At 37.2% G+C, this 24,838-nt stretch overlaps 1 protein-coding gene across 1 annotated transcript; it reads left to right on the forward strand.

The window, feature by feature from the left end:
- Positions 1 to 16,610: 16,610 nt before the first annotated feature.
- On the forward strand, positions 16,611 to 24,220 carry LOC118268251 (carbonic anhydrase 7). Its single transcript, XM_035582663.2, has 5 exons — positions 16,611 to 16,775; positions 22,393 to 22,596; positions 22,851 to 23,122; positions 23,348 to 23,578; positions 23,783 to 24,220. The coding sequence occupies exons 1-5, from the start codon at positions 16,727 to 16,729 to the stop codon at positions 23,987 to 23,989; spliced, it is 963 nt and encodes a 320-aa protein (XP_035438556.1). The 5' UTR covers positions 16,611 to 16,726; the 3' UTR covers positions 23,990 to 24,220.
- Positions 24,221 to 24,838: the final 618 nt, after the last annotated feature.

The following is a 24,838-nucleotide window of genomic DNA, read 5'->3' on the forward strand; positions in this document are numbered from 1 at the left end:
TGCATGTTGTTTTTCTATATAATAAATTTGACTACATGGTGACAATAAATAAATCTACATGAAATAGGAACTTAAATTTTAAGTAATACATAAACATGCACAAATTAAAAAAATAAAACTAAAACAAAGAAGTCAGTAGCAGCGCGACAATCGCCGCGTCGTGTGTCGCGGAATGCTGTTCATGAATATGAGCCTCTAGCATGGCTTGAAACTAGTCGAGCTCCTCGTTAAACAGTTACGTGAGTAAGCCGATAACATAATAATTAAAATAAATCAAAGATTAGAAAAACAAAAATTCCCTCCATTAGGCGTCACAGTACTCTATCACATCACTATCATTGGGGATCGTTTCCAGTGTTGGTGTGTTTAGATTAGTAGGACATTTATTACCAAAATTCCTTTGGGTGTCGTAAGGCCTAGGTGACCTTAACGACCAGAAGGTGGGGACCTTCTGATCGTTTTCGACGACGTGGAGACGAGACACAAGAGCTTAATAGGAAACTTATACAGTTTATCTATAGAGACCAAGCAGCAGTTCATTCTGATTAAAGGCGTGACGATATATCTTTTACTTGAAGACCCGTATTATGCCAAGAGTGCAGTACAACGTAGGAAGTCCATCGGGATTTCCATCGCGCTACAAAAAAGAAAGATCTACGCGAGACACAGTGCGTTTCCAATTGTGTCTCATATATACGAGAGGTAAATGACCAAGTTAATGTGACTTAAAAATGTAACTTGAAATCTACGTCTTATCTACGGTTCCTCAACTGCAGTTGCAGTAAAGCATCGTTAAAATAGTTTTGTTTCCCTATCGAAAGATAAAAACAATGTTTGTTCTTTTAATAATCTAGGTATTTATTGAGTTTCATTCATTCAAGGACTAGGCTTCTTGAAATCTGTGTTTCTATTACCACTTGGCTACTTAATGGTTATCAGTGAAACTATAAAAGTGTTATCACTACTATTGTCACAAAATGCATCGTAAATGCGAGTAAAATAGTGGCGCGCTTTTATCTTTGTATTTTGTAACAGGTTAGTACTCAGTCTTAACGGATAGATGGCGGGACTTGTACCAAATTAAAGCGATTCGCTGAAAGTATCGGTGGTCTAGTGGCCACAAGGGCGAGTCATCGCGGTGTTCGGTTTGATTATTACGCCTTTATGTGAAGGAGAAGGCAGATACATTTTATTTTTAAGTAGGTATTTCAGCAATGTAGGGTGTAAAGACAAGTACCTATTGTCTTTTTATTTTATAGCATTTTACTACAAATAGTTACTTTACAGAAATATGAAAATATTATGTACTTGAATCGGTAGTGAATTCATAATACCTTGCTCCTGTAAGTGTAACCTGTTAGGAGGTAATTGATTTAAATAAATAAATAAACCTTACCAATAATTCCATTTACTTGAGTAGCCTAGAATACCTAGGTAGGTACGTATTCCAGCAAGCCATGGTGCGAAGCGAGGAGGACCGGGAAGCCGTCTCCTCCTTCTGCGAAGCAGTCATGCTAGCTAAGGAGGAGGCGGGGCGCTTGAGAGAACGAACCTCTTCACGCCCCAGCCGTCGCGAGAGACACTCCGGGCGTCGGGGATCGCGGGACGATCTCCGGCCTCCGTAAGTGCGGGTCTGCGGACGGCGAGCAAGCGTAGCTCGCCGCCCGACCAGAACCAGACCCGTGCGTGCGGCGCGTCGCGTTCTGCGCGCGCCTCAAAGAGCCATCAGACCACCACAGATGGGGCCTAGTAGGGCTGATGTCTGATCCGGAGCTGCGGACTACCTAGCGAGTTACCGGAGCTCCGGCTCGAAGGACAGGAGTAGGAACGGGGTGGTTTTTAGTCAGTAAGAGACACTCCCTCTCGCCTCGCCCAAGGCGGGAGAAGTGTCATAGGATGATTTACCACACTCAAAAAAAAAAAGGTACTTATTCCATAGTCCTGTGTAGGCGGTAAAATCTATTTAATAGAAGGAGGGAGGATTTTTGTGCAATTTACTGATACTGTTTTTTTATCTTTATAAAAGTGGGAGAGCCTTGCTTCGGCACGAATGGGCCGGCTCGACCGGAGTGATACCACAGCCTCACAGAAAACCGACGTGAAACAACGCTTGCGTTGTGTGAGAGAGGCTATCGAAGGTCTAATTATCTCCTTTCGTAATCTTCCTAATCCTTGATTTTCCAACAACCCTTAACTTCCTAACCCCCAAAAGGCCGGCAGCGGACTTGTAACGCCTCTAGTATTTCGAGTGCCCGTGGGCGGCGGCGATTGTTTACCATCAGGTGATCTGTCTACTCGTTTACCAGCTTATACCATAAAAAATATAAAACTAGACATGGATTTGACCGCGATCTCACCTGATGGTAAGTGACGATGCGGTATGATAATAAAAAAACCCAATGATCCGACAGTCGGACCCGAGACTAAGTACCTACCTAGACTACGTTATCTGCTTACCACCAGGACCAGGGTCATAAGCTTATTTACAGTTAAGTATCTAGGTAGGCAGAGGTACGCATCTTTTCATCAGATCAAAAAAGAAATCGAACTTGTAACTCCCTTTTTTGGTTGAGTGAATAATTTATAAAATTGCCCTCGCTACTCCTTTTTTTACTCCTTTTTTTGGACGAGAACAGGCTGATGATGATGACCCCTTTTTTTGAGTGGGTAAATCGTCCAATGACTTCTTTCGAGGCGAGAGGGAGCGTCAGACTCTTGAAAACCACCCCGTTCCTACTCCTGCTTTTCGAGCCGGAGCCCCGGTAACCGGTTCCTACTGGATAAAATCATCCCGTTTCAGTTGGACCAGCCGGGACCTAGGTATGGCGACTATGTCAGGGCATTCTCGCATGCGACTACTAGATCATTCTAAAAAAGCAACCGACAAAATAACTTAAACTGGTCAGACTACTTAACATGCCTCTGTACATACTATTTAAAAACAGCACATTATAAATGTACAACTAATGTTATGCCACAGAGTAAATAATTGATGTAGCGTGACGTCATCTGTCACAAGATGTCACCAATAAATTGCGCGCGAGTGATTGATGAACTTCCCATAAACACGACTACTGCTTGTACGTCTAAATGTTTAACAATAGGATCATCTATAGCTAATAAAATTTAAGGGGATGTCTTATTTTGTTAAGGGAAGAATAATTATTATTGTTTTGTTTGTCTCAGTAGATCTAATAAGCCTTAAATCGACGAGGGCCGAGGGCAACATCTGTCTCAAAGGTGCTAGATGGTTCTATGATTAATTAGCATTGAAACTGTCCTAATGCTGGGCAAAGGTTTTTCGTGTAATTTTCTGCTGTTAGTTAGCTATTTTTTACATATGTATAGACCTTCTTTGTACTACTGGACCTGCTTCTCTGATACCTTTTTTTATGACGGGGAAACCTTCATAAGGCGCCTAGCTTTCCGGGGTAACAGACTAGGGCGTGTGGAATTTTTGCCTGACTAAAACCACCCTAGTTGCCACCCTCAGCATTTGTAAGGGGCACCGGGTTCTCTAACAGACCTGCTCCGGTGCGACGTCGGTTATGGCACATTCTTGAAAGCTTCTCTTATACCTACCACACGATTGAGCTTCATTCCCAGAATACGTCTACTTCAATGGTCAATGGTTCTCTGATTATAGTGATCGGTACTCCACGACGGATCATCTCGTTTCCGATTCATTCGTTCGTCCTTCAGATAGAGTCGAACCTAGACCTTACATAAATGAAAGACCAGTTCTGTATGGTGTCTATGACGATGTCTTAACAGATTCTTGCGTCTTACTAATAAAACGAATATTACTGCTTTACTAGTCTCTTTGGTTTATATGGTCATTGGTCGCAACCGCGAATGCTGAGCGATATTTTTTGGTTTTACTTCTTAAATCACGGTTTTTACTGATGACAGAATAAAGTTGAGATGGTATTATAATAAATGCCTACCTCGTTGGTCAAGTAGTCGGGCAAGGGATCTCTGGTTCGATTCCCGGGTCAGACTGTGTTGACCCTTTCAGGGATCACGACACAGGAGACAATCCTACTGCGGGGAAACGCTTAAAAAAATTGTTACATACTTAATCTACCCCAGTCCTTACGCCAGACACGTTTAAAAGTAAAAAGCTCATTTCCAAATTGAGTTATGAGACAATAGGACACTAGAAAATTGTTACTAAGTATCTACCTATTCTATCTACTTAGTTATCATTCCATGCATCGCCTACCTCCAGACTAGACTTCACTTCCATTGCAAGAGACCTACCACATACAAAAACACTAAAAAAACCATCTTATCGCCGTACATATCTAAAATATCCTATAAATGCCATTCAACAGCACCTTTCCTAAATACATAACGGCGCTAAAATATTTCAAATCGATTCCTAAGATTGTTATCGATTATTCGCCTTAACGAAAAAAGAATTTGAGATTCGCGCCGCGAACATTTTATACGAAAATCGTCTGGCGCCGCGATACGTTCGCCATTTTAATTGGTCTTCTAGTATTTTAATGGTTGTTTATTACCTGATGCATATCATAGATTATTCCTAGGCTTTGTTAGACTGTCTAAGTGTTTGGTAGCATTCTCGATACTTCGGTTAGTGCTACTTTTTTGGATGGTAACTGTACCTAATGGATTATTGTTTGCTTTGTAAAAGATTAGAAGTTCTACGCAAATAGAAACTCCTTTTTACGCTGCATTAGGATTAAGCAGTTCTTTTTAAAGTAGCTCATATCCAGTGTCTGAACTTGTGTGAAGTGTTGTGGAATGCTAGATACATATAACCATTTAGTAATTTACCTTTAGGTACACCATTTATGTTTATTCTAAACGCAACCATATTAGAGACCCGGAGCTGCTAACTACCTAGCGGGTTTACCGGCGCTCTAGCCCAAAAAGCAGGAGTAGGAACGGGGTGTTTTTTAGTCAGTAAGAGTCTCACACCACAGAATAAGTAACTGACACTCCCTCTCACCTCACTCAAGGCGAGAGAAGTCATTGGATGATTTTCTCACCTCAAAAAAGATATATTATACCAAAAAATTCAAGTGCTTTGCTAGATGCCAGGTTCCAAGAAAGAACAAACGGTTTTAATGGCCCATAATGGTAATAAAATAAGAACACAAAATATTAAGTTTTTATTACATATCATTATCGTATTACGTAACAGAGTCTAGACTAGCAAGAGCTTAAAATAAATACTAGAATATTGTAGGTACCTACTGTGATCAACATGTATCTGTCAAACAAATCCTGTCTGAGACCTTGGTAACTTTAAACCTGAATTGATTTATACAATGAACACTTTGTCTAAACAAAATCCTCTTGGATCGATTCGGCACTTGAAGAAATGACCTGATGATGAATAGCAGACCCATTATACCTACATTTTTGATACCTAAGTAGTTATACTATCTATCTACAAATCGATGCTTTTTTTGAACAGGAAAATAATTGACTTCTGCCTTGGGCGAAGCGAGAGGTAATATCAGAACCTTTCCTACTCCTGCTTTTCAAGCCGCAGCCTCGGTAACCCGCAAGACAGTCCGCTGCTCTGCACAAATCGATGATACCAAGTGATGTATTACTTTCTCCTCGACTTTAAACTAGGTTCCACGAGCTCTGGTTGTCACCAAGATCAAAAGTTAAAGTCATTTTATATTCTACTTTTGGAGTTCTGGAGTCTATTTTGAACAACATTTTACTATTTAAAGTATTTATACTTAAATGGTAGATTTGACAGGCCCGGTTTCTTGATAGTGCACCCGATTGCTCTGCATTATTGCAATCGGGTAAGAAAATCCTCAGAGTCCAAAAATTGTACTTTGCATTTTGAGACAGTTGCTTTACGAGACAGTTGCAAATCTATTAATCCACTTTGGTACTATTTAAATAGAAGAACTAGCTAAGTTTATTATTCTATAAATATACCACGAAGTACGAGTAGTAATAGTAGACTACTATCAGTAGTAAAAGTAAGGTTCCACTCGAAAATATTGGTAACGGCAAACAAAATCCAATCGCGTGTCGAACTCGGTCATCAGAACGTAGGCAGACATTTTTTTTAAAAAAAAACGTTGCCTATATTAGGATTTTCTCCTGAGTCATGGGTATTGGGTGTGTTTACAAACATACAATTTCACATGCTCAAGACACCTAGACCCGAAACAACAATTTGTGGATCACACAAAGAGTGCGGGAATCAAACCGCTACACGTTGCACCGCTACCGTACCACGCACCACATTGCAGCCACCGCGCCAACCATGCAGACTTAACCACTAGACCAAATAAGTAGTCATATTAATTTATTGGTATCATAAAATTAATTAAAAACGACGTTAATTATACTATTAATAATCACCCGAGTAAAGGTGTTGATTGCTTTACAACGTTCAATAGGCACTTAAGCTTGTTTTAGCACTCAATCGCTTGTTGGTACTGATTTACGATCATACGCAAGCGATCATCGACTAGATATAAATAAATACCTACCGCAATTCCGCAAGTGTGGAAGAGCCATGCATCGGCACCAAATGTCTGGCTCGACTGGAGGTAATCACCACGGTCAAAGAAAACCGACGTGAAACAAAGTTTGCGTTGTGTTCCCAATCCCCGATTCCCCAACAACCCTTAAATTCCTAACCCCCAACCAAAAGGCCGGCAACGCAATTGTAACGCCTCTAGTGTTTCAAGTGTCCATGGGTGGCGGCGATTACTTACCATCAGGTAATCCGTCTGCTCGTTTACCAGCTCATTCCATAAAAAAAATCTTTAACCAAAATCGGAGTAGACAAACAATTGTCTGGATTATTCTGTGATGTCATTGCGGACCTCCCATCCATCATAAAAAAGTTATCAATACCAAACCACGCCCACAGATAAAGATCTTCGCGCCACAAGGCGCCATTATGCGCCATAAAGGCTTCGTTTACACCGTACTCAATTCCATCGGCGTTCTAGTCACGTCCAAAGGTGCTATTAACAATTAAGTTTAGCAGTGAGCATGATTTATAGACGGCGAGACTCCGCCTGTCCGGTGTGATAGACGCGCATTATTTGACGAACTTTGAATTTGGAATTGATTGGGTTTGGTGTTTGTTATAAGATGATGGTAGCAAAACCACATTGTTTCCGTTAACCCTGGAAAAAATAATTGTGAATGTAAATGTAATTATAATTATTATGTGACCAATTTATTTCATATATTATCATATTTTACATAGACTTGATATTATTTTCTAATTACCGTTGCATAACAAACATTTTTCTGATTACTGTAAGTGCTCATAAGAGCGTATTCCATTTTAAAAGTCCGGCAACGCACCTGTGCTTCCTCTGGTGTAGCGGGTGTCCATGGGCGGCCCTGATCGCTTACCATCAGGTGATGCGTCTGCTCATTTGCCCCTTATTCCATAAAAAAATCACCATCACGTGCCAAATACATGATAATAATTAAATGGTCAAAGTCTCTTTCATACCTTTATTATTAAGGTTTAGGTACCGGTACCGAAATATATCTTCCTCATTTTGATACCAAAAAATAACGGTATCGAGCTAAAACTTGGATACCGCTATAAAGCGGTAATCTATCAGTATGACCTCATACAGCAATTTAAAGGTATCTTAATTTTCCGGTTATTCAGTCTCTAGTTATTTTATGTTAAAGTGTCAAAGTCCAAATTGTCATCAATTTAAGGAAATCTGTAAATTAGGGGTATGTAATTCCTACCTACTTACCTCATTCGATTCATATTAGGCACTCGGAAAATCCGCATTGGACATTGACATGACATTCACACTTTTCTTTTTTTAGAATTTCCTTTTTCACCCAAATAAACAAACAAACCAGACAAGCCAAATAAACCGTTTAATTAAAAACTTTGCCTCATGACTTGACTTTGACTTTCCCCTGTCGTACCTACGTGCGATAATCTTCTAATATATAAAATTCTCGTGTCACAGTTTTCGTTGCCATACTCCTCCGAAACGGCTTGACCGATTTTAATGAAATTTTTTGTGCTTATCCGGTATCTATGAGAATCGGCCAACGTCTATTTTTCATCCCCCTAAATGTTAGAGGTAGTACAACCCTATTTTTATTAATTTTCCGCGGACGAAGTCGCGGGCAGAAGCTAGTAAACATATAAATTCACTTACCATGACACCTAGACCAGCAGCAAGAATAATTTATGGATCACATAAAGAGTTTTGAGACTTTAATGCAGTCAAATACAAATCCGCTTCAGTTTATACCTTACAACATACACAAAAACAATGTTTATTAACATCATTGTATGAAGATTGGTACGCGTCTTGTTTTAAAACTATTAAGTAGTATTAATCTATCCTGATTTGATCTCATCATTACTGATAGGACTGTAGCTAGATTATGATCACTGGCTAGACAACCTAGGTCACATTGAAGAACCTCCTCATGTCTATTCTGGGGAATAGAAATGACGATTGAAGTAGGTTTACTTATTTATCTAGTTATTAGTTAATCAATGACTGCCTCGTTGGTCGAGTGGTCGCAAGTGCGACTGCCGAACAAGGGGTCTCGGGTCCGATTCCCGGGTCGGGCAAAGTATTACTGGGCTTTTTTCGGATTTTGGCAATAGGCTCACCCCTATTACATGGGACTTTAACACAAAATGGTGAAAAGTGGGTGTACATTCTATAGCGGCATTACGTGCCGTAATGTGCACCTCTGCCTACCCCTTCGGGGATAAAAGGCGTGAAGTTGTGTATTAGTTAATCAAGTGGTCGTGAGAAAATTTGTTGAGCATCTTAAGTTCGATATCGGGGTCTCGAAAAGAATTCTTGAAATTTTCGGTTTTCAAATATTTGATATCCATAGTAGCACGGAGTCTAAATTGGGGCCTACGTGGGTTTTGATGACTATTGGATCGCTATTTACTTTGCTTGACCAGGGAATTAAACTGGAGACTTGCTCTGCAGTCACACTATAACCAATTTAGTTGGTTTTACAATGGCAGTAAATTGCTATTTGCAATTTCCTTTTATGAAATTCATTATCACTTGTTTTAGCACCATAGGTAATGTGTGTGTATGACAATAGCTTTTACCACAGCTCTTACTGTCAAAGCAACAAGGTTCTATATCGCAGAGCTACTTACGTCGTTAAGGAAGCGTATTACTTAAATAGTCATAGTTTTACTCAGGGCATTAGAAAATTAACGTTTATTAATTTTCCGTAGTAACAAGGCACTGATAGTATTACCACAATTACTTACGTGTTGTGGTTTCAATAATTTCTATTTAATATAATTTCCTATTTGTAACTTTTTTGTCGTATGTTATAAAAAACCTGCTATACATAATCGTCATAACGCCAGTCATTAGGTACCTATAATTGGCTCAATTTATAAAAAGTTTTCTTTGGGTTAGCGTTAGACAAAGTATAGGTATCTTTGGCCTTTCAAATTCTCAGTAATAGCATGATGGCCATGAAGCCCAGAAAAAAAGCGCGAACTACTATGGTGTGGAACTCCTGGCCATAGTCCTCATTTCAGCAAGACAATTCTTACAACTTAGGTGGCTTTAAGTCATAATATAAATAAGATGCTTGTACTTTATGGTTGGCTGCACTATAGCCATAGTCAGGCCCCAATACACATACAAAGGATAAAATCATGCTTTTTGGTGCAGTTCCACCTTCCGTATACCCCAAAATTTGAATGAATTTAAAGTTATACCCATCTATGGTATAAAATGTCGAATCCAATATAAAAAGTGACTAATAGTTATAACAATTATGTAAAAATCCCACTACCCTTAGTCATTTGGCCGGAGCTGCAGCGTCAAATGACGTCGTGTGACATCATAGAATACGGTTAATACAGTAAAGAACTCGATCCTGATACATTTTCCTGTTACGGTGATCAACGTCATTAGTTATAGCAACATTATACAACGTCAGATCTTCAATTGCCTAAAGAGGATAAGTAAACTAAACCAATTATATGGACAAATGAATCATTATCATCATTTCTAGCCAACAGATGTACTGCTGATCAAGGGACTACCCGCATCATTATGGGTCCCTAATACAGGTTTTGCCCGTAATTCCCCACGCCTGGCAGGTGAGATGGCAGCCACTGAGACTGAGAGACAACAGCAGCATTCTCTTAAACTATCATGCGAACCCCAATCTGCTCGCTTAAGGGTAGGGATTATTTCAGAGCTGCGGACTACCTAGCGGGTTTACCGGGGCTCCGGCTCGAAAAGCAGGAGTAGGAACGGGGTGTTTTTTAGTCAGTTAGAGTCTGAAGCGAGAGGGACTCGCTTCGCCCAAGGCAGGAGACGTCATTGAATGATTTTCCCTCCTTAAAAAAGGGTGGGGTTTATGGAAAGGACGGGACTGTTTAACACTGGTATTCCGGCTAGCGACACTTTATACAATGACTATAACGCTATGTAATTGTAATTATACCATGACTCAATACAATAAAATGATGAATTAATAAAATTCAAAATGAATATGAAATTACAATTTAAAGTGACGTATGAGAAGGTATCGTTTGTTGCTAGGTTTACTCTGGATTCCCTATAGAATAGTAGGCGGTTATTGCAGGGGAAAATTATTCTTATCACTGAGTAATAAAGAAGGTAATTGCTTCTACCATTTAGGTGGGATGCACTTGCTTCCCTGTGCGTTACGTAGTGAGTTCCTCATTTCCTTCAAAGGTGTAGTGTGGTTTTGAGTGGACTATTCCCTTTTTCCATTTTTGTTAGATAGTGATGTGATGATGCCTGACGAGTAACAGAGAACTAAAGTACATAGGCTTTACGATTCCAACCGCCCTTCTTCTTAATCGTGAATTTGGTAGCGCTTAATGTGTGATTTATAGTTCTTGAAATGATTGTCTAAGGTTTTTAAGGATCTGCAAGGCGCATGTAATACCCCAAGCGTTGCAAACGATCAGCTACAATTACCACTTACCATCAGATGAGCAATATTTTGCAAAAAAATTCAAGGAGCAAATAAAATCCTTAAAATTTTTATCGTCCTATCGCTCGCCGCACCCGGTTCAGGGTGTATTTCCACCAGAGATGTATCAATGGAAACGGTCACATAGTTTCACAGCTTAGATATTACATCTTCTTAGTATAGCTACATAGCACATCTATGGTGGAAAAGCACCCTGAGCCTTATTGTATTATGGAAACTGCATCTCTTATGCGAGAGACCTTTGTTCAGCCGTGGATATAATACGACAATGATACTGAACTAACACTAGTTCCTGTCATTATTAAACCAAGAATTGTTCCGAAGAAAATGCTGAAAGAAAATAATAGATGATGGGGATGGGAATAAATAACAACTGTGGACTGAAACAATTACTTTCAGAAATACAGCTTAAGTAATATTTTGAGTATAGATCAGAAACAATGAACGATTGTGCTTAGCTATTGTCGCGTACTAGTACTACACAATATTTAATGTATAACAATACTATTTAAAACATTGTTCGATGTTTTTGAAAAGGTTTACAGTTGCCACTATGCCTATATAGGCACATTGAGATTATTATAGACAGATACAGATTATAATCTTGTCACCCATTAGGCTGATAGTTAACGCCCTTGGTAGGTAGGTACTGCCCTGGCGATTTGGGTGTCCAAGGGTGGTGCTGAATAATGCAAACGATTGCATTGGTACTTTCTTTTTATACATCCAATAGAACCTATCTATTGTTATAATCCCTGATTTCCCAACAACCCTTAAATTCCTAACCTCCAAAAGACCGGCAACACACTTGTAACACCGCATGTGGTGGGCAACACACTTGTAACATGGTGTTGGGCAGCGGGGACTGCTTACCATCAGTTGATCTGTCTGCTCGTTTACCGACTTAGAACATAAACAAATTACAGCAAATATTAGGAATCTAATGGTAAAGGTTTGACGCCAGTAGCTGTGAAAACGGGCACCATCACTTGGCCACTATGACACCGTATTATGTAATGTTACTTAATAATATTACTCTACTGTTATTAACTGTCCTAGCTGTAAGTAATTTGCTTATTCAACATACAGTACCAGCAACAGTAGCAAACAATAAATTGCTGACACGAAAATGTATGTAGGCCTAGGTCTATGCAACGTGTGCTTACGTTCGATACTCTCTTTAGTGACCCAGTTATTACCCGACTTACACAAATACGCAACTCATAAGGTTACCCATAAATAAAACAATAAGTTTTATATTGCATACCTATGTGCCTATATTATCCAAAAGACTGTCTTATTGGCCACTGACGCTTGATCCGTAGCTGTGGACCACCTAGCGGACTCCGCTCGCCTCGCTCAAGGCGGGAGAAATCAACAACAATGAATAGAGTCTAGAATAGTGCCTAGAATGTGTTGTAATAGGCTCCTATGTCTATAATGTCCTATTACATGGAATTAAAAAACTAAACTTTAACTTTTTAAATGGGAATGGGCCAAAATTTTGCGAAGATTTTGTAAGCATCTAATTCTTCAATCACTCAGTTTCTATTACAATAACAGCAGTAGTTGTACAACGAGTTGTTTGATTCATAGAGAATGGAATCCTAACGACTTACGCCATTTCCTATGCTTATTTATTAGCTATGATTCGATGATCGCAATGATTTATTAAACGACACTTATAACAAATGATTGTATAAGTATTTAATATATGCATCTCTACTATCAACGTTTGATAAAACTATTTTAAAACCGAAACCCTTTGAAAAATAAATAATTAAAATAAATCTGTGTTTCATTTCACCTACATCTAATTTATGTCTATAGTATAAAAAAAAACATAGGGCTCCCTGCGATTTTTTTGGTGACAATATGATAATTACCTTACTTTTGTTAAAGGTGAGTTAGTCTATAGAATGCGCATTGTCAAAAGTAACAACCCTCTTCCTAATAGGCTCGGTGTTTCTCGGTATTATTTGTTTGTTACACCGACTTCCGAAATTAAAGTTTTTTAACTTTTTTAGTGAAGTCGGTAAATTTTTTTGTAAAAAGTATTTTATTTCACACTTTTTAGTCGCGATACTCAGTATCGCAACTAAAAAAATCGGATAAAATTCTCTATCTCAATAACTACTTTATTTATTTGTATTGTCACAGTCACTTAATTAACTTTATTGTGATTTCTATGTGAGTATGCAGTTCCATTGACCATTTCTGGTCTTCTTCATCAGTTCCACCTCTTCAAAGGTTACTTTTTGACTGTAAATGCTTCAATTCTAGATGAATATACCACAATCACTATATAGTTCCCTATAATATTTGAGGAGTTCCCTCGATTTCTCTAAGATCCCATCATCAGATCCTAACTTGGTGACAATGGGACCACCTCAGAACTATCTACTTTTGAACAAAAAAAGAATTTTGAAAATCCGTCGACAATTGACGGAGTATAACTTTATTGTGATTTCTATGTGAGTATGAAGTTCCATTGGCCATTTCTGGTCTTCTTTATCAGTTCCACCTCTTCAAAGGTTACTTTTTGACTGTAAATGCTTCAATTCTAGATGAATATACCAAAATCACTATATAGTTCCCTATAATATTTGAGGAGTTCCCTCGATTTCTCTAAGATCCCATCATCAGATCCTAACTTGGTGACAATGGGACCACCTCAGAACTATCTACTTTCGAACAAAAAAGAATTTTGAAAATCCGTCGACAATTGACGGAGTATTCGATGAACAAACATACAAAAAAAAAACATACAAACAGCCGAACATAGTACCTCCTCCTTTTTGTGAAGTCAGTAAAAAGTAACAACCCTCTTCCTAATAGGCTGACAATGCGACTTGCAACCCCTCTGATGCTGCAAGGTATTCATGGACAACGCTGACTTTCAAAATTAAGTGACCCATCAGCATTTGTCCCCCTATTTCATAAAAAAAAGCCACCCAATCCTAGCCGTCGTTTCTATTTTCTGAAAACACATCAAATCAGTTCAAAACCTTGCTTGTATAATCTCAGGATCAAATCAAAATATAGGTATACTAAGGAACAATGCCACTCATATTGTTACATTTAAGGCACATTGTGCTAATACTATAATATTTACTTATAGGACCTTTTAACAGAGATTGTTATTGCACGAGGAGCTTGAGCGCGTGGCTTGTTTTAGTAAATGGGACAACATAACATAACACTACTTACTTGTGATATAGTGGTTGTAATAAGGATTAACTGAGATCTTTGGTTTTTGGATTATGCGAAGGACTATTGGTGGATTATGCGAAGGACTATTGGTGGATTATGCGAAGGAATATTGGTGGATTATGCGAAGGACTATTGGTGGATTATGCAAAGGACTATTGGTGGATTATGCCAATGGCAATGGCATTCTCACCAGACCATAAGTCCTGAGCAAAGGTCTTTACTCGCACGGGTAAGGTTTGAGCATTAATCACTACTCAACCTAGGGTAACAGTAACCTAAAGTAGGTTATCCATTACATAAATAATAATCTTCATCTTCCTACCCTTATCCCAAGCCACTTGAAGTAGTTGCAATGCTTCCGTCTTCCATTTTTTTCCTATGAGCCACATGTGACAATCTTATTTGTTATCATTGTATCATAGTTTCGTTATGCAACAAAACTGACACACGTTAGTTTTACTAATTATATCAATAACTATCTTAAACAATAACAAGAACTATGAGGCGACAATATAGATATACAACAAAGATCTCGTCATTGAGTTATTTAAGATTAGTCAAATTAAAAATAGAGATCTAGGTAATCATGTAACTAGCGTTTGGCTAAGGGAGTATTTTGGAGAGAAAAGTGAAGGAACCAACCAATGGTGCTTTACTCCCTTTTTTAAGGAGGAAAATCTTCTAATGACGTCTATCGCTTTGATGCTTTACACCCTGACTCTACAAAAGACAGTCAAAACAGGTTAATACCCATTAAAACGTATGAAAGATAAGCCCAATATTTTAATGGGTTTCAGTCAACTTTTCTGGATGAAGAGATTTTAAACATTATTATTTTTATGATGGAGTGGAGTGAATATTTCTACTTAAACTGCACAGTATTTTCAAACTAAGCAAAGCCTAAAAGGCCAGGTTCAAATTGGGCATGGAATAAAAGTTTTAGAATAGAAAGAAGCTAAGACGAAGCCTCATTATGGCAAAAAATAGGAGTTGCAGTTCAATTGCTAAAAATATGGAGGATCAATTACACGATAATTGATGACTTGATAATTACATATTATTATAATAATATATCTTTTTTTTAACTTGCTTAAAATGTTGGTGAGGTATGCAATAAACAATACAGACAAATTTAATCAACCGGTTTAGGTTCAAACGACTTTACGAATGCAATTGAAATAAAAACTGTTACTATTCAAATTCGAAGAGTAACGACTTTAATCGATCACCCGAACAATTATTGCAACAATCAAGTGCTGAATGGCTACACTGACGTATAAATATGTAAGACTGTATAATCCGAATCAATATCTATAATGTTTTGGTTCTAATCAATGGTCTTATTATGACAACTGTCCTAATAATAATTTACATCATCTCGTCGCTATGTTATCATCTATTGTTTAATACATTCGTTCAGTTGGGCGGCGCAGGTTTAACCCTGTTAACGACGATGCGTTTATTCTTTATGAAAAATTGTACGTTGGGTTGTAATTACCCCTGAATGAATGAGAACAGAAAAAAATGAGAAGAGAGAAGGTTCTATAACTAAACAATTTAAAATAAGTATTAATTTTCTTTGCATAAATGAATATTTGTGAATAAATTCTTATTTATAAAAGCATACTTATTTTAAATCTTTCGGAGCAACATTGAGAACCACATAAACTTGATAAATAAAAATTCTACTGTCGTATTACTTGCGTATATTATTGTTTGTTTACAAAAATACCTAATAATCAAGCGATATACACTCTTCACATGAACACACCCCAGAAATACGACAAGTACTTATTTAAAATCCAATAACAAAGTGCTAAAGAACACGCGTTCATCAAACCCCATTGAATGCAGATATTTTACGCTCTGAATACTGATACGCCAATATATTATGCAGCTAATACATATGCGTTTAGCCTCTAGAATACTATTAAAAATACTAATTACGCGGAACAGTTTTTGGCACATTATTCTTCACCCATTTCCGACATAATTCTTTTCATAAAACTCACTTTTCGGAACAAAACTAATAGTTTCATTGGTGAAAATTTTCATGCTCATATGTTTAGCGGCGAAACAGCGAGGTCGAAAAAATTGCATCGGTAACAACTAAGATCAACCGTGAAGACGTAATATAAATAATATAGGTATATAAACCAATGTGTGAAGCATGTGGTATTCAAATCAATTACATACCCTTTTAGTCGCACAACGCTTATTCGTTATTTCATTACCTGGTATTAAACTGCATTGATGGATTTAAGCTATCGCATATTTAGGTTGCCATATAAATAAAAATTTTAGGCACTAAATTTATTAGAAGAAAGTGATTAATTTGGAGGAAAAGTCGCGTGGTTAATGAAGCCCGTGTGTCATTGTTTGAGGGTTAATTCTCACGCCGATGACGCGTTAGGCCATTGAAAACGCAGTGCTGAAGATGTGGATGTGTAGTATATAAACCGCGGGCCGCCTGGCAGGAAGCATCGGAGTGTCCACTCAATTATCTCTAATTTTATATTAAAAAATAAAAGTGAATATGAGATCTGCCGTGTTAACATCGATTTTCGCCATTTTGGCGGTAAATGGTGAGTGAAAAATTTAAAAATTTTATTATTAGTGAAAATTTAAAATTAAAAAGTTAATTAAATGATAAAGAGTAATGATTAAGTCAATTAAAAAATTTTAATGTTGAAAGAAAATAGCATAACTAGATTTAATTATTTTCTTACACCTCTAGAGTAAATTAAGTGCTAAGTACTATATCGAATTGATAAAAAGATTAATTGTGGAGCTATAAAATAGCCATAAAAATCTATTTTTTTGTGCCACAGAAAACCATCATAAGAGTAAGTGGGCGTGGATTTAAACAAGAAAATAAAAAACTAAAACAATCTAGTACAGTATTAAGAAACATGAATTTATCAGTGTATAATAATTGCCTTCGATTTATAGATAATTGAAGCATCGGAATCATAATTCAAAAATAATGGTTAAGTAGAGTGAGGCCGAATAATTATATGCTATCATAAACATGGAGCACGTAAACTTAATCAACAGTTTGGTAATGAAACATGCGAAAAACGCAGTATTTTCCTCTCGTGCTACGGATCGCGCAAACATCCGACAGCAAACCAAACATTGTCTTGTCCAAAACAAAACTCTAACTATTTTCTCTACAACCCCATCCTGTATTTTCAAATATCTTATTTCAAACTACGAAAATTAATCACCATTTTCAAAATGGTGATTAAGGAAAAAATAAATTAATTAGTGTTTAAATTGTAACTTTCGTGAGACATACTAAATTAATTATTACATTGTTTGGCTTACTCACGTACCTAATTATTTGACGAGGAACTCGACTAGTTTCAAGCCTTGCTAGAGGCTCATCATATTCATGAGCAAAATTCCGCGACACACGAAACTGAAATAATTACGTGAATAAGGCGAAAACATAATAATTCAATTTAATATGTGATTGCATTTTGTTCAAATTATTAATTGTAAAACGTAATATCACAAACTGTTTTAAAACGGTGATTAATAAAAAAATATATGATTCCGTTTAAATCGGTATTAAAGAAATAAAGCAGGGATCTAATATGCAACATATTGCAGTCTTTTTTAATACATACTTAATTGGCTGTGATGTTGTAATTTCCATACAGTTTCACTATGTATAATCGTCTATTATATTTATTTACACGTGGCTAATTCACAAAGCATATTAGAAAACGTAACAATCATATTTTGATTAGGTATAAAATTGTCAGAGATACGAATTATTGTAGTTTGTCCCCGTAGCCAAAGATAGGAACATCATTCTAGGGTTGATAATGTAAAGGGCGAAAAGTTGTGTTATATTAAGAATCAGAATCTTTCCTTTCCCTTCCCCTCTTCCCTTTGGAGCTTAGAAAACGTCTTTTAAGACGTTACTCTTCATTTGTCATAAAGAAACCCTTTAGAGAATGACCCTATAAATTCTTTGTCAAAACCTGACCATGTTCAAATAAAATAGAACTCTAGAATTCGGGTTTAAAGAATGTTTTCGTAATGCTAAAGTTATCGTAACAGTTTGAAGTATGCGTCTTGTTTACCGAAGTAAATAAAACAGTACATATTCGGCATTTGTAAACAACAACATGGTTGCAATAGCACACGTGGTTGATACTGAATGAATGTGTTGTTAGTAAACACTGGCTGTTGTGATTTCGTTAGCTTATAAAAACTTTTTAGGGCTATTAGAGCATCCCCCATTTCGCGAAATGGTCTTTTAGGGCCGAAATTAATAACCCCTTTTATATTTCTGGATCGATTCAAGGTTATAATATTGACAGGAACTAAACAAAACGAACGTCCAAAATCGATTGTTAGGAATCTCCCTGTCCTCCCTAGGAACGATAACATTTTATGAGCTGTAGTTTCATTTTATACTTTGATATAATATGAACTCCGGTACCATTTGACTACTTGAAAGAAAAAAACAGGAGTAGTTTACTAGAAATAGATATAAAGAAAACTTGCCAAAAGACAGAGAATAGAATAAAGCAACAAAAATTAGCAAATTCAATGTTATAACGCATTTTATCCACGTGAAACTAAGGTAGGTTGTCCGATCTGGAATAGATAAGTAGCCAAACCCATGCTATGGTGTTTTAGCACGCAATGCGAATCTAAAAAGTAACAACGCGAAGGACGCTTATACTAATAGAACACGAAACTTGGAACATCGTGTGACAATTACCTAGATATTACAATGTTCATGTCTGCACGACATAATTAGTTTTGGACCTAGTCTAGCTTAATTGACCTGTACAAACTGGAATTTATTGAAAAGATAAAAAAATATTCTTAAATTCTTTTCGTTTTATCGGGCGGTTGCATTGCTGGATTATGAGTCTCCGGCCTCCTCTACATAAAAGAGATTGCCTTAGGTATAGTCACGCTTAGCAGGTAGGATGGAGATTGCAGATGAAAAGGTTTAGGCTGATCAAAGAGAGACGTTGTCCGGTTTTATCAAATGCGTGCGTAAGGTCTCTAAGTCACCCCTAAAGAACTCCCTCGAGAAAGAAAGGGTGGTAACAAAATGTAGTCAACACACTGCAGTGGGGTCTAAAAATTCTAACGCTAAATACAATTCAAGGCACACATAATATACTAAATTCTATCATAATAATCGATCACTGAAAATTGCAACATCGTATGCAAATATAATTTGCAAGCTTGACCTCAATTGTAGTTATACAATCTCCACAGAGGTCGATACTATTTGACAAATAAATTTTCTCTTAAATGCATCGTGCGTAAACTAAATGATAAATAACATGCAATGTTATGGGTTAACAAAAGAATTCGGCCCACTAGTCACGAATTTATCTAACCGATACATTATTCATGTGACAAGGATTTTTTATCCGTAAACTTGAGTGCAGCATATTATATTCTCGCTTGTCTTAAAAAAGAAGTACGGCAAATACTAGGCGATGTGTTTCAAAAAAAATCCTCATCATTTCATTAGTAATCGTATTATCATCAATAGTCCGAGACATTCCTTTGTTACATTGTAGGCCTTCTCTACAAAATAAAAAAATGCAATAATTCCCACGCATGTCAACCGGGTTGGTGATCGCAGTTTAAAAATGTTTAGGTTTATCAGAGAGCAATGCAGCCCGGTATTTAACAAATGTCTAAAGCCTTAATGGGCAGTTACAAGTTCCGTGAGACGAGTAGCAGACAGTATGGGCGCCAAGTTAGTGACAAATGTGTTTTCTACTGCGCGGTCATCAATATTTTAAAATTCGAGCAAAAAAATTGCAACCAAAAATGGGGTTTCTGCCGCTACAGCTGTCCCGTTTATGAAGTACGAGGTTATCAATGTACGAAGATTGTTTCTATTTTAAGGTACTACACCAACGGCTGGAAAGGGTAATTTAGTTGACAATTTTGCTTGCATAATGTATTTTTTTATTATATTGATATTATTCTCCTTTCCATCCTTTCACATCTAAGCAATGTTTTTGTCAGCAATAGGCACTTTTAATTTTTATATCACTTTACAATTCTTGTTAATCTACCTGATGCAGGTATCTAATATATTTTTCTATAACCCAATGACCTAATATCGCAAGCAAATTTTTTACAAGCACGCCTGTCACTTGTATTACATGCCATACACTTTTAATTTTAATTTGCAATACGATATTGCTGTACCAATATACATTCCTTGCACAGACAAGTATTATCAGTTTCAATGTATGAAAAAACTGGTCTAATCCTAGGATATTTAAATAAACAGTTTGATTGACAGTCGCATAAATCTAGGTATGCATAACTAAATCGCAAGTGGATTACTAAATATATAAAAAAACTTCCACGGCTGACACGGGTTTGTCTATAATGGGTTCCGTTTATCAGGAATAGCTTTGGATGATAATTTTTTTCTATACATGGCATGGTTTTTAAGCCCGATCATTTTATTGTGCCTTAATTTGATAGGTTGAGTAAAATGATTAATTTTATACCAATTACTTAATTACAAAGAGAGACTGACGCCGAATTATTATTGGGTTGGCGCAGCGGCTGGGTAACCGAAATGTCGCGAAATTCGATTCTTTGTGTGATCCAAAAACGTTTGTGTTGTTCCGCTTTGAGTGTGATGGGTATCTGAATTCATATGTCTGTATGTGAATTTGTATGTTTGTAAATGCACCCGTGATGAGAGAAAATCTCAGTATGGCGCCACGTTGAAAAACGTTTTTTATATTCCTTACGTTACGCAAAGACCCCTAAAAATTAGCATTCGCACAAAGTTAATGTGTTACTTGTTTAGCATAATTCGACATTCTTGTTGTACAAAAAATTTATGATTGTCACAACCGAAAAGGATACTCCCGCGTCGCAGATAGAATAATGAGTAGCAACTCGTATTTGGAGTTTAAAATTTATTGACGACTTTTCCATTTATAATTCGGCAATTTGTAATCTCATTGCGTTTGATTTTATGGCCTCTAACGACCGATGTATGTTTGGGTTAAATGACCAATTGTCAGGGCGTTGAAATGAGAAAATAATTGGGTATATATTTATTGTAATCACTTTTCATAGGAAGTTCATGGAAAAAGTTTATATGTGAATTTATTTTGTATAGCATAAAGGAAAGATAATTTTCTCGTCTTTGGGTGCGTTTACACACTATACAGATACAAATTCCCATACACATCGCACCCAGAACAACAACCTGTGGATCACACAAAGAGTTGTATATGGTTCCGTGTGGGATCCGCGACATGTTGCGCTTTGCACAGGAGACGGTCGCTCATCCCCTGCACCAACCATGCAGTACCTAAGATTGATGTCATCGCGAAAACAGAAAACAACAGTCAAAACAAACGTTATTGTTACCGTAGTAAAATAATTGGATCATTTATTATGAATGAATGACCGATGATTAAATATTATTGATTTTTTGTTTATATAATCAAAGGTTTATTTGATATTGTTTATACCGCCGCGTCGCGGGTAACAATGTTGTGTTACCATAACATCGAACGAGATAATCCGTTGATTAATATATCATCTCAAAATATTTTCATAACAAGCCGGCTGTATGGAAATTTTACGGTGCGAAGTTCGAACAATTGCTCTGGGTTCTTGAACTTTAAATAAACAAATGGTTTATTTTCAAAATCGTCATCATCATCAATGGCCCGTGCTCTCACTGGTGAGAACAGTGTGGAAGAATCCACTGATGGTTTACTTCCTCCTACTCCAGGCCTCCACTACAAAAGAGGGAGTTTAATCTTTGACACTAAGCACGTGGGTTGGATACCTACTTATATATTTTAGCTAATTTAAATGTTGTTCTAAGAACAAAAGGTGACTCTTTTTATTCTTCACAGAGCATTTTTCATGTGTTATTGTATAATATATTGATTTTTTTTTGGCAAGTGTTTATGAATATTTTTGATTGACTTCTAAGGCTTACTGTCCACCATGCGCATGCGCACGCAGTTTAGTCAATTGACGAATGTAAGGGGAATGCTTGTATTTTACGTAGAAATGAACAAAATTGTGTCCACGGAGCGTCATTATCCAAACCCGAAGGTTGAAAGATGTCCAATAAATCCTAGAATTTCATTTGATAATGATAGACCTACCTGATTATTGTGACAAGAAGTAATTAATGATTTGTTTCTCTTCCAGTTTCTCTAGTCCTTGGTTGGGGTTACAGAGCCTCCGACCAGAGGCGCTGGGCCGTCCTCCACCCGGCCTGTGGAGGTCGGCAACAGTCTCCCATCGCTATAGCTGCTCGTCAAGCTATCCCCATCTCCATACCTGCCATGGAATTGATCGGCTACCAAAACCCATTGCCTGGTCCTCTTACGATCACCAACAATGGACATTCAGGTGAGGATACAGGACAAGGAACTTAGCTCAGTTGATGTAAGACCAATTTTTGTATAGCAAATTAATGCTCAAAATCTTTCTATACCTCAAAAGCGTTTATGAAACGTAGCAAGTGGTCGCAACATGGACCTTTAGGTCCGAAGTACCTAAAAATGCCTATTAGTGTTGTCTTATTGTATCTCTTTAATGACCTGAAAGAAAGTACCGATTCCAAAGCCTTGATATACAAAATCTAATTCCTCATAAATTTTCAGTTGCCCTCACCATTCCCAAATACAGTTCTGAAGAAGAAAAGAAAGGATTCCGTCTTCCATTCATCTTCGGAGGCCCCTTGGACAATGAGTACGAGATTGAAGGCCTACACTTCCACTGGGGAGACAAGAACAACCGAGGTTCTGAACATACTCTTAACGATATGCGGTTGCCTTTGGAAATGCATATCATCCACAGGAATAAGAAGTATAGGAACCTCGCTGAAGCCCTGCAGCACCCTGATGGTCTTTGCGTGCTTGCGTTCTTCTACCAAGTATGTACCTAATATTTTGTTCATAATTTTGTAGAAGCGTTTCCGCGGTAAATTGTGCCACTTCGAACTTATGTAGTGATGAGGGCACAGCAAATTCAACCGGACTTATGAGTCATCATGCGTAAATTCTACTTTTATCACTTTCTGGGGAAGTCTGCTTTAGCCACCATGCACCATTATGTATCAAGTATCTAGGATAATCTACATTACTTTCTTCTATTCCAGGTTGTAGAATTCGACGCCAAGCTCCTGACTCCCATCGTCAAGAATCTGTCAGCCATCGAGAATTACAATACCTCCATGCAACTGCCACATACCTTCTCCCTGTCCTCCATCCTCTCTGGATTGGATACTGAGCGTTTCTACACCTACAAGGGATCCCTCACCACGCCTCCTTGCGCCGAAGCTGTCACATGGGTCGTCTTCTCAGACTACCTCCCAATCTCCGTATTCCAGGTACATTTCTCATAAAAGGTTATTTTGTAAGGAATAGAGTTGATTTTCCTAGGTAAAGTAATCCAGATAATTATAAAATAATTAACAGAGTTACAAAATGGCCATTTTGTAATCTTGTTCCTTTCCACTAATTTTGGATATTGATAGAGTTGTAATAGTCTTTTAGATACAGATGGATGACCTAACAGCTTCTATCCTCCACAGATGGACAACTTCCGCGGTCTCCTGTCTAACCTGAACCTGCCTCTCGTGGACAACTTCAGACAGTTGCAACCGCTATTTGGGCGGCGTATATTTGTTCGTATAACATCGAAGAATCCAAAGTTCAAGAAGACTAAGCTCCACTACTCCAAATGGGACTGGGTCGGCCACAAGAAGGCCGAGAATGACGTTGCCGAGTTCGACGAATAAGTTACCAAAGATTAACGACCTGTCTCAACTTTAACTAATAACCAATCACCCAAACTTTCATTACGGGTATATAGCTCATTTTTTGATACCAAATAAGCAACCTATTTGTTACCATTTTGTTTTTTTTATAACTATATGGTTGTGTGCACTGTATTATATTGTATATTTGTGTGAATAGAGTATTATAGTGTAAGCTTGTTAATAATCTTTGAAAATAAAAATATAAAACTATGTTTTTAGTTTTATTATAACAAAATAGACATACATACATACATAAATAAATAGGGGGCCAATAATAACAATATAAGTAATATGGAATAAATTTCAGTGACTAATTTGAGAAGTTATCAGCTCCAAACATTGACTGTAAAATAAAAATGAATGCATTAATATTTCACTCTTTGAAAAACGTTTTACTTGGAAAATATTTGATAAATAAAATACTCACTCAGATCAGAAACACACAACACACGAAAAAAATCGAAAATGTAAAATGTGACCATTAATTAGTAAAACAACAGTTTATACATCATAGACAATGATGATGATCCAGGATATTTTTTTAGGCAAAGATTCCTTTTCACAAACAACGCAGCTAAACTATGTTCCTAAAGCTGGAATACACGCATAACGCCAAGGGCCACAAAAATACAAACTCTGCATCTTCGGAACATGCTCATGTTACAATTTTGATGGTGATGTCATTATATGCTGCTCAAATAACATACAAATAAATGGTTTATCGTCAAGATCATTTCAAGTTTAGGATAATAATAATAAGATAGAGGTACTGTTTACTAACATAGTGTTATAAGTTGTTGTGGTACTAACTAATTTTTAATCTTAATT

Source organism: Spodoptera frugiperda, chromosome 29, assembly GCF_023101765.2.
Source record: "Spodoptera frugiperda isolate SF20-4 chromosome 29, AGI-APGP_CSIRO_Sfru_2.0, whole genome shotgun sequence".
NCBI classification, from domain to species: domain Eukaryota; kingdom Metazoa; phylum Arthropoda; class Insecta; order Lepidoptera; family Noctuidae; genus Spodoptera; species Spodoptera frugiperda.